This window comes from Anopheles marshallii, chromosome 3 (assembly GCF_943734725.1).
Source record: "Anopheles marshallii chromosome 3, idAnoMarsDA_429_01, whole genome shotgun sequence".
Classification (NCBI taxonomy): domain Eukaryota; kingdom Metazoa; phylum Arthropoda; class Insecta; order Diptera; family Culicidae; genus Anopheles; species Anopheles marshallii.
In genome coordinates, this window is record NC_071327.1 from 42,411,235 (window position 1) to 42,427,566 (window position 16,332).

Consider the following 16,332-nt stretch of genomic DNA (forward strand, 5'->3'; position numbering starts at 1 on the left):
GTGCTTTTTGGCTTACCCGACATGCCAGTAGAAGAAGTTATTGCAGCGCTAGCTGAATGCAAAATCAATCCATCCTCGATGAAAAAACTTCTTATCCGCAAAAAGCGGTACGACGATCAAGCGATGTATTTGTTACATTGCGCTAAAGGATCCATAACGATAGGCGAACTGAAGCAAATTCGTGTAGTAAATCATCATCGAGTACAGTTTGAATACTACACGCACAAGATCGGACCCATCCAGTGCAGAAATTGCCAACAGTTCGGACACGAAGAAGCAAACTGTTACCGTTCTCCTGTATGTGTCAAATGTGCAGACGCACACCAATCCAGCATGTGCCCCCTAAGCAAGAGCACCACAGACCCAGAAGGAAAAATTACACAGGCAAAGTTACGCTGTGCAAACTGCGGAGATCGACACACCGCCAACTACCGAGGCTGCCCCGCTCGCGACACGATCACTGCTCCGAAGAGAAAGAACCCACCTCCACCAAAGTTCCTGATGGCTCCCGACAGCTTCCCAGCGTTACCAACAGTAAGCCACACACGCACTCATACATTCACTCCAAACACGATGAACTTCGCAAAGCAGCTTCGCTCACACCAATGCGAAACGAGTGATAACGACATCAACCTGTACGAAATCGGAGATCGTTGAAGATGTTTTCAACCATTTATCAAAATGCAAGTCTAAAAAAGATCTCATATCCGTGATCGTTCAGGTCACAGCAAAATACTGTTTCAGAGATGCTCTTCACGGGTAATTTAAAAATATTATATTGGAATGCCAACGGTATCACCACAAAACAAGTCGAATTTTTCAATTATCTAATGGCAGAAAATATTAAAGTAGCAGCGATCTGTGAAACTTTCCCTCAACCACACATCCGCTTTTCGCATCCAGACTATTCTATACACAGGCTAGATAGATTGAATGGAATCAAAGGTTAGGTAGCGATAGCAGTATCGAAAGAATTATGCCATAAAGTAATTCCATTACCAAAATTGAAAATAATAGAAGCCATAAGAATCTCCATAGTAACATCGCTCGGTACCTTAAACATCATATCAATCTACCACCTTGCTTCAAACACGGACTGCATCAGTTTTAAGCAAGATATTACGGCTCTTTGCAATACTCGGGATAGCTTTATCATTTGCGGAGACTCTAACTCTCGCCACCAATTATGGAACTGCGCGAGATCCAACCGGATGGGAAAAAACCCTCTTTGAGACTGTTCAAAGAGGACAATTTTCAATATTTCATCCGGACTCACATACATTCTACCCAAGCGATTCTAATCGTTCGCCTTCTACTCTTGATCTAGTTCTTTCAAACAACCTCCACGACATATCCTCACTAAAAACAATTACAAATTTCGACTCCGAATACTGTTCGAATATGAACGAACTACGAATATGAATACTGTTCCCACACTGCTTCACAAGGAACTTTTCAATCCTTTCGTTTCGGTTGGTGACATGGGCAAATCCTTCCGCGCACACGATAACTTCATTCACACTGCACTCATCAATTATGAACTGATGATGAACAACTGCACAATGGTTAATTGCAGATTATGCTGCTCATTTCACTTATGATGAATGATGACTGTTGTCGCCGTCCTGTTATCACGGGAAACTTCTTAATCCTCTCGATTTTTTTGATGACAAGGATAACTTCGCATTTGATGTATCAATCCATCGTCGACGCTCACACGGTCCGAATATGTGCTGTTCAATTGAAAGATGAAGAAAGCTTATCACATACTAGCTACGATTGATCGTGTATAATTTGTAATCGCACTCACTTACCGTGATCGATCAGGGAGTAAATTCGTAGCACATCACAGCACAACACTTCAGCAAGATGACACTCTACAGAATGAAGCCTTTCTGCCGTGTGCCAAATCGTCACACACATACACACATAGCGGATATCCATGTGAGTATCAAACGCAAAGCGAAGCTGTGTGCAACTTGAGCGTTGCCGTGGTGATAGAAAGAGGAAGAACGATCACCGCAATAGGTGGGAGAAATACAGCATGAACCAGCGTATACAAATCTTGGATGAAAGTACGCGCTTGTATGTTTTCGCGGAAGTGAAACTAGGGGAAACGGTGGGATCGCATACTTTTCTTTTTTTTTCGCATAATTTTCCCCAATGGGAATTAAGTCATGGATGGACCATGCATGCAAAGGTGCATGTCAAATTTAAAAAAAACGATAGAAAAAACTGTCATGGCCGCTAAAAATATGAGGAACATTTGAAACGACCTGCTTATGTTGATTTTTGATTAGCTCTGTTCTTTTTTCTTTCATTGGGGCTGTGTGCTGTTTTCTTCGTTCGCTTGTACAGGACACCATCCTTCGCAGTTTTCATATCTCTTTTCTTTTTCGCTCCAGTGTTGATTATTTCTGAGTTTTCATGTGGTCTCATTCCGTCATATTGTTAAGATCTGTGAACAAACTTTTGAAAGATGTTATTTTTTACGAGTTTTGATCGCTTACCGGGTATGTGTAGTGCAATGTTACGCAGTTGTCTTCGCCTCAGGGTTGTACGGGTCTATTGGCGAGCAAGCTTTTGAAACCCATAATTATAATCGATTCAATCGGTGTACTTAGGCGGAAGGATATAATGAATTGCTTAAATGTCAGTGATTGAAAAACCACGTTTGCATAGCGTTTCCTTGAGATGTTTTCCCGTTACTTCTTGCTCCTTTTGTTTAACGTTCCATCTGCTGTACGATTACGAACACGACTCAAAATTACACAAGACGTTTTTTACAATTCAGTGAATCTTTAACAATATTTAAATGGCAGAGTGAGGAATGCATGAATCTAAATTGTTTATTGTGATCGTGCCAATAGAGCTTTTAGGGTTTCCAACTGGAGTTGGAACCTATTTTTATTTTACCTTCCTACTGCTAGGAGTTAGGTCCTAGACAACTTTTTACTTCCCTACTACACGATTACTGGCAGAAGAACTTCCTCGTCGGAGAGCGAAGCGATTACCGATCTTTGATACGGACGTGGTGCCGTTTTTATACCAAATTTTGTCCATCTGTTACCTCGTATGTGTTGGTATGTGTTCTTTTGTTTTCCGTGTTTCGGATCCCTGTCCTATTGTCCTGGCTTTACCGGTTGTCTAGTTTGGATTTACCTAGGAACAAAAAACTCATTGTTTTCGTCTTGTACAGGCAAAATTTCCGAACTAGCATTTTTTTAGTACTTCCTATTCTTCTTAGGAGGCGCTTTTTCGTGTCTTGGCTAACCAGGACGCTCTGGTCGCCACAAGCTGATGCATTGATTTTAAATTCACATAAATAAAAGCACACACAATTTCAATTGAAGAAATGTTTTTATTTTATTGTATTATCAACTTTTTTGCCATGTTCCCTATCTGTTCTCACTGTGTGTTCTCACTCACTCACTTCACAACACTATCACTGTGTTGTTCTGCTGTTTGTTTTTCGTCGATAAGTTGCTTCACAGTTGATAAGTTGATCAAAGTTGCTGTGCTATTTGACCCTTGTCTAGTTAGTTATGTTTACGCTTTAGCATACTTCCTTACTGATTTTTGTGCTTTATTACATAAAACAATTACATTCGGCTCGATACAAAGCACACGAGATGCAGCTTGGTGGTGCCAGTTTGTTTTTGTTTACAAATCCAAATTGTCATCGCATCAATTCTCATTCGCTCTCTTTCTTTCAATGTTCTATCTCTTTCCTTCCACCGATCTACCGCAAAGTTTGGTGGTTATAGCTCGCCATTTTTCCCCTACTTCAGGTTTCTACTCTTTTTATACCTCCTTTGCCCACAAGCTTGATGTCAATTGTTACTTGTGAAGCGTTTCGATTCGTAATTAAAAATGTATCGCAAAGAATTTTTTTTATTTTAAATTACTTTATTTTTTTTAAATTTTTAACTGAAACTATAGAAACAAGAAATATTCAAATCTGCTACTAAAAACGATTCCTAGAATGACGAAGTATAACACAAAGAAAAAAAAGATGTGCAAAAAAATTGCAAGCAACTTTGGAACAGATATAAAGGAGCGTCCAGACTGTAGACCATAACAGTTATACATAACAACATTTTGTTATGTTATACTTGTTATGCGTAACAAAAACAGAATAGCGAAATGTTGAATCCGTACCATAACATATGCTCGAATTTGGCACATTCGAGTTGTTTTGCAATAGAAGCAAGTTTAAAACATTGGCGATTCAAATAAGCACTGAATTAAACTTTTTTTCATGGTCTGGGTGTGGAAAAGATATATTCTAGCAATAAAATAGAAACTTGTTATGCTATGCGAGAGGTTTTGCGTCCACACTTGTTACGGTCCGTTCAGTGTTGCCAAATCATCATAAAATGCAATTTGCTGTAAATTTGGTTGCCAGAAACGCCGAATTTCTGCTCGAAGACCATTCGAGCATATGTTATGGTTACAGTCTGGACGCTCCTTAACGACTGTTCTCTCATACGAAGACCGGCCCTGTGTGATTTTGAGTTGGCGGTCGATCAAACTCGAAACCGTGCCGAGCGCAAAGGGTTTAATCATGTTAGCGGAGAGATTTATGAATCTAGGAAGTTTCATGAATCGTTGGAATAGAGATTCTGTTAAAGATTAATTTTGATCATCACTTGTCTGCAACGTTACCGGACTTTGGTGGTGGCGCCGGATTTCACACCACAGGATCAGTTCAAAATCTCATCCGGACCAATCCTAGCAAGGAATGACTATCCGGGTACATAGTAAACTATGTCTAGTAAGCCAAAAATTACAGGTCTAATTGCCAAAACTAAGTAGCAAATTTTCTCAGCTTGTTCTAGTACCATGGTGTCTATATTGGACATTGGATTGGAACCATGGTGTCTATATTGGCCAAAGGCCTGATTCTTCGCTACAAATGCAGTTCGACAGTTCTGTCCCATCAAGGAGCAGGATGTATGCTAAAGGACCTTGCTTGGTACCCTTGTTTGGGCTTCAAGGGCACACTCGTTTATACATTCAACGAGTTTTTAAATATTCTACTAATGGATCAAAACTGGTTGTTACAGATGACAACGAAACTGACATTAGTTCGCTGTGTATTTATCGTAATGACACGAAAAAAAACAAGCATTTTAGTTTTCTCAGGGGAAAACTCGATACCTAGGTTATTTGCCCACACCTGTAAATTGTCAAGCGTTGTTTGCAAAGGACTTTGGAGACCTGCGATGTTGTTGCTAGCGACTGGTAAGGTGTAATTTGGCTCCAGGCAACAATCTAAGTCGTTCGCATAAAAATTGTACAAAATGGAATTCAAACAGGATCCTTGTGGAAGTCCAAAGTAACTGATCCGTTTTGGTTGAACCAGACCATTATCGAAATTCTTTGCTATTTGAAAGGATGTCGCAAAGGCAAGTGTTCAACTTTGTACTTAACCCCGCGTATTGAAGTTTTTGACCCAGTATAATTACGGATACTGAGTCAAATACCCCGTTGATATCCAGAAATACAGAGGCCAACATCTCTTTACGAGTATGTGCCAACTCTATTTCTGTGACAAGAAGCGCCAAGCAATCGTTTGTACCCATACCTTTGCGGATGCTAAACTGAGTACGAGACAATAGGCCGTTTGCTTCCAACCAGTTGTCCATGTGTGTCCGAAAAATAATAATCCTCTCAAATAGTTTGCGCAAGCACGAAAGCAACGAAAATTTTGAAGCAACTTGCTTGTAACATTGTCCAGACCTAGAGAAGATTTTTTGCAAGAAAGTAAAACCATACTGATAGGTGAATCCATGCTTGTATCACCGTATAGCGCATGCTGTTCAAATTTTTGCTCAGGAACGTAATCTGGACAGACTCTTCCAGCAAATTGATAGAGCCAGTCTCCCGATTTTTTTACGCTCTCGTTGGTGAATGTGCTATTTCGCATCCTTTTACCCATGTTCCACAACGAACGGAGTGAAGTGGAAGTCGGGAGGCTTTCGACGTATTTCTGCCAAAAGCCCACTTTTTTTGCTTTAAGCAGATTTCTGCGTGATCGTTCGAATGCTTTATATTGTTCGTATAGGACATTCGAACCACGGTGTCTATATTGACCAAATGCCTTCCTCTTCAGTACAAATGCAGTTCGACAGTCTCTGTCCCACCAAGGAGTAGGATGTTTGCTAAAGAACCTTGCTTGGTACCCTTGTTTGGGTTTCAAGAGCACACTCGTTTATACATTCAACGAGTTTTTCTTTTGAATCTTCGAATCGTTGCGAGAAAACGGCTCCCAATGCATAATCTCTTACATCTGTTACAAGAATGAATTTAAAAAAAATCAAGATATTTGAAGATAGGGTCTAAAACTATCAATTGTTTACAATCCCTGAAGCAGTTTAAGAAAGTTTCTTTTTAGTTTCTTTGAAAGCAGTTTAAGTGCAGGATCTTTTTTTAAATATTATTATTACTTTATTGCTTGCCTCTCGGGCTATACAATTGTAAAATTAAATTAAGTTAATTTAAAAAAAAAGAAAATTAAGTGTGGAGGGATGTGCCATAGTCAAAACGAACAGAACGAACATTGAACTACCGAAAACACACTGTTTGAAATTGTTGAAATGGTTAACTTATTTGCATGAAATGTTTCACGGACGACAATGGCGAGATTGCCCTAGATCAGATTTTGACGCATCAGCTAGAGCAGTTAGCACGTTAGCAATAGCACAGTTAGCAATAAGGAGCCGTTATCACAGTTAGCAATAAAAACTCCTTGAGCATGGCAACGTCTAGATTCCAGCGAAGCGAGGTCTAGAAGCTCACTCCGAGTTGAATAGGATGGTAGATCGGCATTGGAGCAGCCACGGAGGCGCCTAATCGCAATGCGCGTGAAGAGTTTTTGCACCCTTTCAACTCTAGCAGTAGCCACAACTCCAAAGGGGCCCCACACAACACAGGTATACTCCAGTATCGGACGGACCAAGCCACAATACAATGATCGGAAACAAAGTAGGTCGGTAAAATCGAAGGAAATGCGATTAATAAGCCCAAGGGATTTATAGGACGTGCTAACCATATTCAAGATTTGTTCGTCAAAGAGAAACTTCGAGTCAAGAATATCTTCCAAATCACGAACAGAGCTAACTCGCTCAATCGGACACCCATTAATAATATAGTTGAAACCTCCAGGGCAGAGAGGAACGAGAGAATGTCATGACGCTACATTTAAAACGATAACGTTCGTTCGAAACGAAACGATAAGTCGTTCAGGTTAGAGACCCAGTCGAAAAAAGATTCCGAAAAACTTTTGTTCTTTTGGTCGCGGATATACCGCATCGACTTATATTCGGAGCACCGATGGTCAGATACATTCGACCTTCACGCACACACACTCACGGGGGTGGTATATAAGGCGCGGCGCCATACGCGGGGTAGCCACGCCCGTTTCAGTCGCCTTCCGGCGTTTGCAGCGTGAAGACCTACGTCAGGTTGCAACAAAATTATGATTGATTTGATGACGAAATATTGGATTCGAGTGGAGGGGGAAATTTGGCTAAAAATAATTTTTTTTTTCTCTGCCGCGACAAGCCGGGGTGAGCGCCAAACGCTCATGGGGAGCATTCGTATGTGCTCCCGCATCCTTTTTCGATACGTCTCTCTTTTTCCCATACAATTTTCTTGTCGATGGTGCTGTAATGAAAGAGAACATTGGATTAAAGCATTGGTACAGAAGAAAGTGGTACTTACATTATTGCCGTCTGACTATTGTTGAGTTGCGTACGTTGCGTATCATATATGAACGAGACGGAACGGGAAATATTTTACATGTACGAATATTAAGAAATTTTTTCATTTCGTATAGTGTACATTTGTAGACGAAATAATAAAAAAAAAAATTATGAATTTAATTTAAAAAATTTAATTAATGAAAAAAATATTGTATGCTTTCTGCGTATTGTATTGTATTTACGCATTCTGCGTATTGATTGACATTTATTATTGCATGAATGATTATCCTCATTATTATCGCATGAATGATTCGATTATTTGCTGTTTATATCATTATTGGTGGATAATTCCTGTTTTGCTCTCCAGAAGTATACAGTTTTATGGACAGTATTTGTTACACAACTGCATCATGTACCGGATTATTTTACGAAACTGGATAAACAACAGGTAACGTCACAGGTACCTGTGAAAAAAAAACTGTTCGATATCGCTGTATTATACGGTAGGGTTTTGCGGTTGTTGTGAAGAATACAGATTTATTTAAATAAATTATAACCGTTGGTCGCTGATGTGGGTTCGGTTATTTTATTTATTGTAACTTCAGGTGCTGCTCCATGAAACGTTTGAATTGGAGTTTGTTCATAACGTTTTATTCTGGCACGTACTGTATGTATGTTATTCAACCATTTAGAAGACCGTTTAGAAATTATAAACGTTGGTTAAGATATTGTATGTTAATCACACTTTTTGTTATTAATTTAAAACATAAGGATGAAACCATATGTTTGAACAATATAGTGTATTTATTAACACATTTTATTAATCATAACTATGCAATAACTATGGTTGCAAAGTATGTAATAACGGAACTACAACGAGTCCTCGTGATTGATCCACATTAATTCCTACTAGCTTACAGCGGATATTGGAAACCGACACTTGTCTTATCGAAGGGAAAGGACACTCACACTGGCTTGGAACATCATTAGCTTTGTAGAAGAACAAGGATAGTCAAACAATTCGTACTGACGAACGAGGTCATAACCATAGACGGTTATACCTTCAGTTTCTGATTGAGCTGCCCTACAATACAATTTCATTATGGTGTTGTCCTTCAATAAAAATCACTCGTTCCTGGGTCCTTTTCTTAAGCTGAATTCGGGAGTGATGTGTAACGAAATGTTATGCCCTGGTGTAGTTATCGTTGGGTAATTGCTGGTTTCGTTGTTTACTGTGGCTACATTTTCATGATGTAGTTCACACACTCTGTTAACAATTTGTTCCAAAAATTTGCTCCCATCTTTCATCCGACGCTTCAGGTGTTGGTTCGGTTTCGAAAGCATATGTGGACATTTCTTTCAAAGATCCCACGATTATCCAAAGAACCGAATGTAAAACGTTCTGGACCTGATGTTAGATAAACATTTGTTTTGCAGTTGCGATTTTCCATTTTCAAACAGAACTCATATCATTAATCTGTTGAGAGTGGTCGGTAAGTGCGGCTACGGGACACCGGCTACAGAAGCAGGGAATGTTTTTTTTATTTAAAATAGAAACACGCTGCTCATCGGTAAAAATTGTCGGGTAATCGAAGAACTAGTTGCAAGTATAACAGAATTGAGTATATTTGTTTAAAGCAATTATGTAATAACTTATAGCAGTAAATAAATTCCAAATATTAATATTTAAAAATAATGCAATCGAACTAATATTAGTATTTTTTTATTTATATTTGTTCGAAATTTTTTCATTTTTTCGGCAGTAAAAAATTTACATAGGAAAGTCATAGAGAAATACATTCTCTTTTTTTAATAAAATTAAATAAAAATTGCTTTTTTTGCTATTCACAAACACGCGTAAGTTATCGACCGTCGCAATGCATTGCCTCGGAATGTATCTAATTATACCAAGTATTGGCCAACGAAATTAAGCACTTGTTTTTCAAAATATCTTAGCAGAAAGTGTTCCAAATGTTAGCTTAAAGTGTTGCCAATACCTTGCAATCGATGGTTTGTAAATAAATAATAAATTAAATGCTATTAAATGCAGGAAATGCAACACCGAAATTACACACCGGTAATGCCATTAAGCGGGACTCCACAGAACCACGCGGAAGTCGAACGCGGACACTGCGCTATGTAAAACGCAGTACGATGAGTCCGAAAAGCACCCGCGCTGTGGCAGTACGACGAGTCCGAAAACCACCTGCGCTGGTTCCGAATTGGCAAAAGAGTTGGCCAGCCAGGCATACAAAAAGGTCGCACAGGCGGCAACACACACTGTACATAGGTACGTACGCTGTCGACACACGCCTTGCGGTCGGTCGCTTTGCATGTGTTGGTGCGCTTCGTACGTCCGTACACGCGCGATCGAGGGCGTACCGTGATTTCGCGTGTGTATGACGTGACGTGTCTTTTATCTCACGTGGCGTGTAGGCCAGAACGAGAGATCCGAGTAAAATTTGATGGGGCGTGGCCCCATTGCTCGCTGGGCGACATTCATCTGAATCGATCGATCTTCATGCGGTTCGGATGAATCCAAGAAGGAGTAATGACCGCTATCGTGAGGAGAGGCAACTTGTAAAAGTGCGTGCAAAGAGGCACCGGGCCTATTTTTCGCATGGAAAGTACAGTGAATTTTTTAATTATATAATACATTCAGTGACAAAAGAAACTGTTCTTTTGATTATTAATCGAAGATGAAAAGGGCATCGTTGCTGGACGCAACAAATGGGAAGGAAAATTTTGAGATCATCTGCAAAAAGCAGATGACCGTCAATTGGCAGGATGGAACAAACATAGTTAACAAACAGGAGGAAAAAGAGAGGACTTAAGATACTACCCTGGGGAATACCAGAAGTACATGAACAAATAAACTATGTCACCGCTTTAAATTTCACATTCCAAGTCCTACCAGATAGGCACGAGGAGATCCAGAGAATGAAGCCTGGAGAGAACCCTAATTTACCCAGTTTAATCAGTCGCAATCGCAATCAGTAGCGCGTGACAGACCAGATCAAACGCGGCCTAAACGTCGATGTAGCTCGTGTCCAATTGAGCACCATAATCACGATGGCTAAGGACGACAGATACAAAAGATACAAGATACGATGAGGTGTACCTACCCGTCAGAAAACCATGTTGGGTGGGATTATTTGAAAACTTACCTTGAAACAGGATAGAAGGGTAGATCGTTGATTCAAAGACTTTCGTGCCAGCGATGTTTGTCATCTGGCTCTGAAGCGAACGACGGTGCATTTATTTTATTTTTTATTCAACAATAACGGCCAGGCCGTATTGTTTACAACTAAAGGTAGCTTAATTGAAGATACAATTCACATTCATTTGAAGACATTTCCTTCTCCAAACAGTGAAAGATCACCTTATCTCGGGTGTACTCGGCCCGAACGACGGTTTATGTTGGGCAAAATTATTTAATACCGATTCAGTGCTAATACGCTAATGGGGTAGAGATACAGAAAGAATATTAGCCAGAGTGTATGCAAGACCATGGACGATGAATGAGGGGTCGTCCACAGAGGGTGTGAAGATAGCTGAAAAGTGATCGGCAAATTGGTTGGTTATTTCAACTGTGTAAGCTCAGCTCATTCGATGTAGAATACGCAAGCGGCGAGCTTTGTCACGCTTCAACACTTTCAATGTTCTATCTGACCATGGCAACAGGAGAGGGATAAAATGGAGGACTACAAAGACTAAGAACAGTCATAACCTGGAAAGTTAAGTACTCGACTGCTTCGTTAACTGACTGACAATCCAAAAGGAAAGACCAATCGTAGCGGGCAAGCGTCTCCTGCAGTTTACTGTAATTAGTCCTTTTGAAGTCAAGTTGACACGAGAAATCCTGGCTAACTGAAGTAGTAGGCGTCGTAGAAACATACAGTGTAAAGCTCAGTGGGGGATGGAGCTGATTAATTGGCATGAGCAGTAGGTCGTTTCTGAGCACAGTGGAACATTATGAGGCCGCCTCGGGAGATGCCAAGAGTAGGTTCAATATGCGATGCAAGCTGTTACTCACACCGTTCAGCTGAACCGTTGAATGAAACACTCACTGGAGGTTGAGAAAGAACTAGCCGTGTAGATAGAGCGGGATGGAGCGCCAGGAACTGAAGTGTCCAAAGTGAAAGCCCATTCGATGGACGGCTGAATAAAGTCGCCAAGGATAAGAAGTAGTGTTGTGACCAACTACCTCATTTTGATGAGCAGAGCTGAGCAAAATACTCAATTGAAAGAGCTGAGAAATGAGGTCCCTCTTTTGCTCACTGTGTGAGGTGGTGTCGTAAGCTGCCTGTGCCTTAGTGAGGCTCATTTGTGAGGCTCATTTGAGAGCTGAGAAAAAGAGGACCCTCTTTTGCTCATTGAGTGAGGTGGTATCATGAGCTGCCTCATTTGCTCTGAGGTTCAGTTGTTAGGCTCTTTCGTGAGGTTCCTCTTTCTGATGAGGCTTGTGAGTCCTCTTTTTTAGTATTACTCAGAGCACTAACACAAGGCCAAATTTGTCTACTGGTTTAAGAGTAGACCACACCAAGTCGTGCGTTGGTTGTCGATCACTTGCTAGCTGGAAGCTTTGTTCTAATAATGGGGTAGATCATCCCAAAAGTTAGAAAGCTTAAGCCTTAAGCCTGTATCTGCCAAATAATCCAGGTACCGGGCTGTATCATTCTGTACAGATTCGTAAAGGACATAGCATTTTGACATAAAGAATGACACAAGGAATCATTTTTGTGAAACTAAAATTTGAGAAAAATCGATTTAAGTTTAGTAATTTGATTTTAATTTCAATGTATTTGAAATAATATACAAGTCTGATTATCAAAATAATCCTTTTTCAGTTCTTTTCGTTAAAAAAAATTTGTTTACCTTTTTCGCACTCGGGAAACTTGGCCTAACCTGGCTCAGGCCAGTTAGCAAAATTCTTTGTTTTGACATTTGTCGAGTTTGGGTTTTGGGTACTTGGGTACTTTCATTGAGAAACCAATCTAATCCTTCTTTCCTAGGCTTAACTTGGCTTGTCATTTGTATGGCGAGCTGATACCTCATCCAACAGAGAGAGAAATGCTCACTCACGCACACAGATGAGCAGAGTGAGTGAGGCCCTTAGCTGCTCATTGCTCAATACTAATAAGAAGCTTGTCAACTGGGCGCAAACGATCGGCAATCTTACTCACATTGTCACGAAATAAATTGATGATGTGGGAATCCGTGCTGAGGCTTGGCAATATATAAAATACACCTACGTATACGGACGAATTTAAACAGTCAATGCAAACCCATTCTTGCTCCAAAGCAGTGACGCGCGTAGTTACTAATCTAGATGAGAGTTTTGACGAACATGCATACATAACACCTCCGCCACGGTGTCGTGAACTATTAGCTGATGATTAAACACACCGGTAGATTAAGAAGTTGTCTCCACATAATAGGGCAGTTAGTACGGTTTAATTCAACCAAGTTTCGGTATATATCAACACATCGTAAACAGATTCACTAAGAGCCGCAATCCATCATGTTTGGTGCGTAAGCCGCGCAGGTTTTGATAGTACATCGCCAGTGATACCATCTCGTGTCGAATAGTGATGGTGAATGAAAAGCGGTGTGTACAATGCTTCATATCCAGTGGGGCATGCAATGGTGATGCCACGCGATGAGAGGGAGGTGGCGATGTTGGCTGAAGCTTTGGCATGAAAAAATCTCTCCAAGGTCGGCTGACGGAACGAAACGTGATCACGAAGCTTAACGGCTGGAGCAGGAACATTGGAGCAAGTCGGAGGGGTTCGTGATGTGAGTGTGACGTTAGGACTATCAACGCGTGGCGTGTGTGTTTGTGCACAATTAGATTGTCATCATGCAGTTAGTTGTTGCATTTACATTATGGTGCAAACAAGTAATATATTGATGATGAATGGGGATTGCTACCAAAACATAATTCAGAAAAAAGAGGCTAGGGTAATTTTAGCGCATTTTTCATTTTTGCTCCAAGTGATAGTCGACGACCGATCAGGTTGAGAATATCATGTTTATTCAATGAAATATCACAAAAAAAGACACTCGTAGCAATTTTCGTGCCCATGAGTCGCTATACATAAAACGTAGATCGTAGAGTATGTCTGCATGCAATGTATGAACATATACACGCATACACGCGAAGATAACGGGACCGCATACGCTCACGGTACAATGTGTCGGATACAATGTGTCTTCTTCCTTTCGGATTTGGATATGATTCGCACATTCGATCTGTTATGAATAGAACAAAATTCAGAACTAACTAGTGATCCTATCAATCAGTCGATTGATACTAACGTATGCATGTTGGGCGGAGTAGGCGACCACCTAGAGCCTCGTAGCAACCCAAACACTCGATCTGAGAGATTTTCGATCGGATTTCCGAGCGTTTTTCGATAAACCAAAAATGATCGGAAATCCGATCGGAATTCAGTACTTTTCGATAAGACGTTATTATGCAGCTGCATCCAAACGTCTGATCGGAAACAGCTGCATCCAAACGTCTGCTCGGATGCAGTCGAAAAATGTAAATGCCGCGAGCGCTTTTTCAACAAAAAAAGAGTGGAGAGGAGTGACCAAAAACAGTCTCTCTCCCTAATCTGTCTGCTCTGCCCGCTATCCTTCACCTGCGACCTACCGTGTGTGTCTGTGTCGTCGCGTGTGTTCGTCTCTCGTTTGTTTCGTGTAGATTTTCTGTCGATGTCAAGTGTGGGGATCAGATGGGCGGCAGAACGAGAATGCTTTAAATTTTTCTGTAAGTAAAGTGGAGAGAAGAGTGACTGTTTCGAACCGGTTAAATTCTATTGTAGCTTACCCTGGCGTTTGCGGTGTCCGTCGTACGATGCGCGCGGGAAAAGTGTGCAAATAGCTAGGTTTTGTTCTTTACCCAGCGCGTCGATCGAGACACCGGTCGGTGATAGCGTACCGTGTATAGTGATGCGACGTTTTCGACGTGTATGCTTAAGCATACAAAATAGACATAATCAAATTATGTCGGAAATGTCTAGTGCGGCGATAAAGAACACATCCTGCTACATACTAACAGTTCTTTATCTTTATCTGTATTAACATTGCTCTACCTTTAATGGCGCAACAATGTACCCTAATACAACACTAAAACTAATGACAACAAGTAAAATAAAATCGGACAAGGACTATCGAAAAACTCAAAGCGGAAGCAATAGGAACTGGTAAAAAGAAAAACAAAAAGGAACAGGTAGCTAAGGAAGAGTTAAAGTCAAAATGATCAGAAAAATGATTCTGAAAGTGAAGAGGAGAGGATCATTAAAGCAATACAAAGTGTGACGGGATTCCACAGACAACGGGTTACGACGACGGCGAGTACGGCATCCGTAGAGCCGAGCAGCAATCCATCCACAACACAAGCTTGCGCTAAATGACGTCTTTGAATTAATGATTCAATGTCTAAAAGCCGACAACGCATATCATATGTGCGTATGGATTTAGTTCTGTAATAGCGTCGAAACACCATCCTCGAAAAATGACGCTGTACGCTCTCGATTCTAGAATAACCTTTAATGATACAAGGACTCCAAACCGCGCTAGCATATTCCAGATTAGAGCGAACCAGACTGCAATATAAATTCCGCAGGCAGAAAGGATCTCTAAAATCAGAAGTAGCACGCATTATGAAGCCTAATGTCCTGTTTGCTCTGCACAAGACATCATCGAGTTGCAATTTGAAGTTCAATCTGTCGTCAAGTATAACCCCAAAGGTCGCACACTACCTTGAGGCACACTCGACCAGCAAATTAAACTTCTTGACATGCTGGGACCAAGCTTTACTCTACATGAGCGGCCTTTTAAATATGAGGATAGCCAACCAACAATCGAACTGCTAAAACCTAATTTGAGTCATTTTGCCAGTAGGAGGTCGTGGGAAATACTATCAAAGGCTGCGCGAAAATCAGTGTAAATCACGTCCACCTGTAATCCAGCCTCGAAATTGCGAAACACTATGGAGACAAAAGACAAAAGACAAGTTGTAGTTGAACGACCAGGCATAAACCCGATCATCCGATCAGGGGAACATTTAATTTGTAATGTAACAAGTGACCACATACAGCTACACGAACTACAAAAATAAATGTCTTGCATTTTTATTACATCCTGTGTAACATATCACAATTTTTGCGATGGTCTTTTATCACCACATATACATAACATTCTAAACAGAGATGGTGTATCCTGCCCAGTTCTACCTACTTGCACAGTATCTCGACTGGTAGAAACTGGAGGTCAGCACCGCTCGACAGGTCACGAATGCATCTTTTATCATATCGCTAGAGGACATAGGAGCGTCGAATGCTAGCATTTTGCGGTCCAGTTACTGTCCTCTCACGATAAGTCTTCAGCTTGCCGATACTGCTGTCCGTGGTCAGAAACCATGCGTTCCCACCAGTGGTCTGCGTCCCACCAGTGGTCTGACTTTGCTTTGTGCGCATTAGTAGACAGCAATGTCATGCCACAAGACAGCAACATAAAGTGTTGGTACTCTGGCACACTCGGGATGGCAGTGTCATGTCTGCCTTCTTAAAGAGCTGCAAAACCACAGTGATGGATCGGATGGGTGTTATTG

The 16,332-nt window shown here is 40.9% G+C and overlaps 1 protein-coding gene across 1 annotated transcript in view; it reads left to right on the forward strand.

Moving 5' to 3' along the window:
* The window catches only part of LOC128712623 (WD repeat and FYVE domain-containing protein 3), a 325,442-nt gene that overhangs the window by 231,897 nt on the left and 77,213 nt on the right, over positions 1 to 16,332 (forward strand). The window contains exon 21 of the mRNA XM_053807511.1: positions 14,637 to 14,642. Coding sequence (XP_053663486.1) covers positions 14,637 to 14,642 — 6 coding nt within the window. The remainder of the gene's footprint in view (positions 1 to 14,636; positions 14,643 to 16,332) is intronic.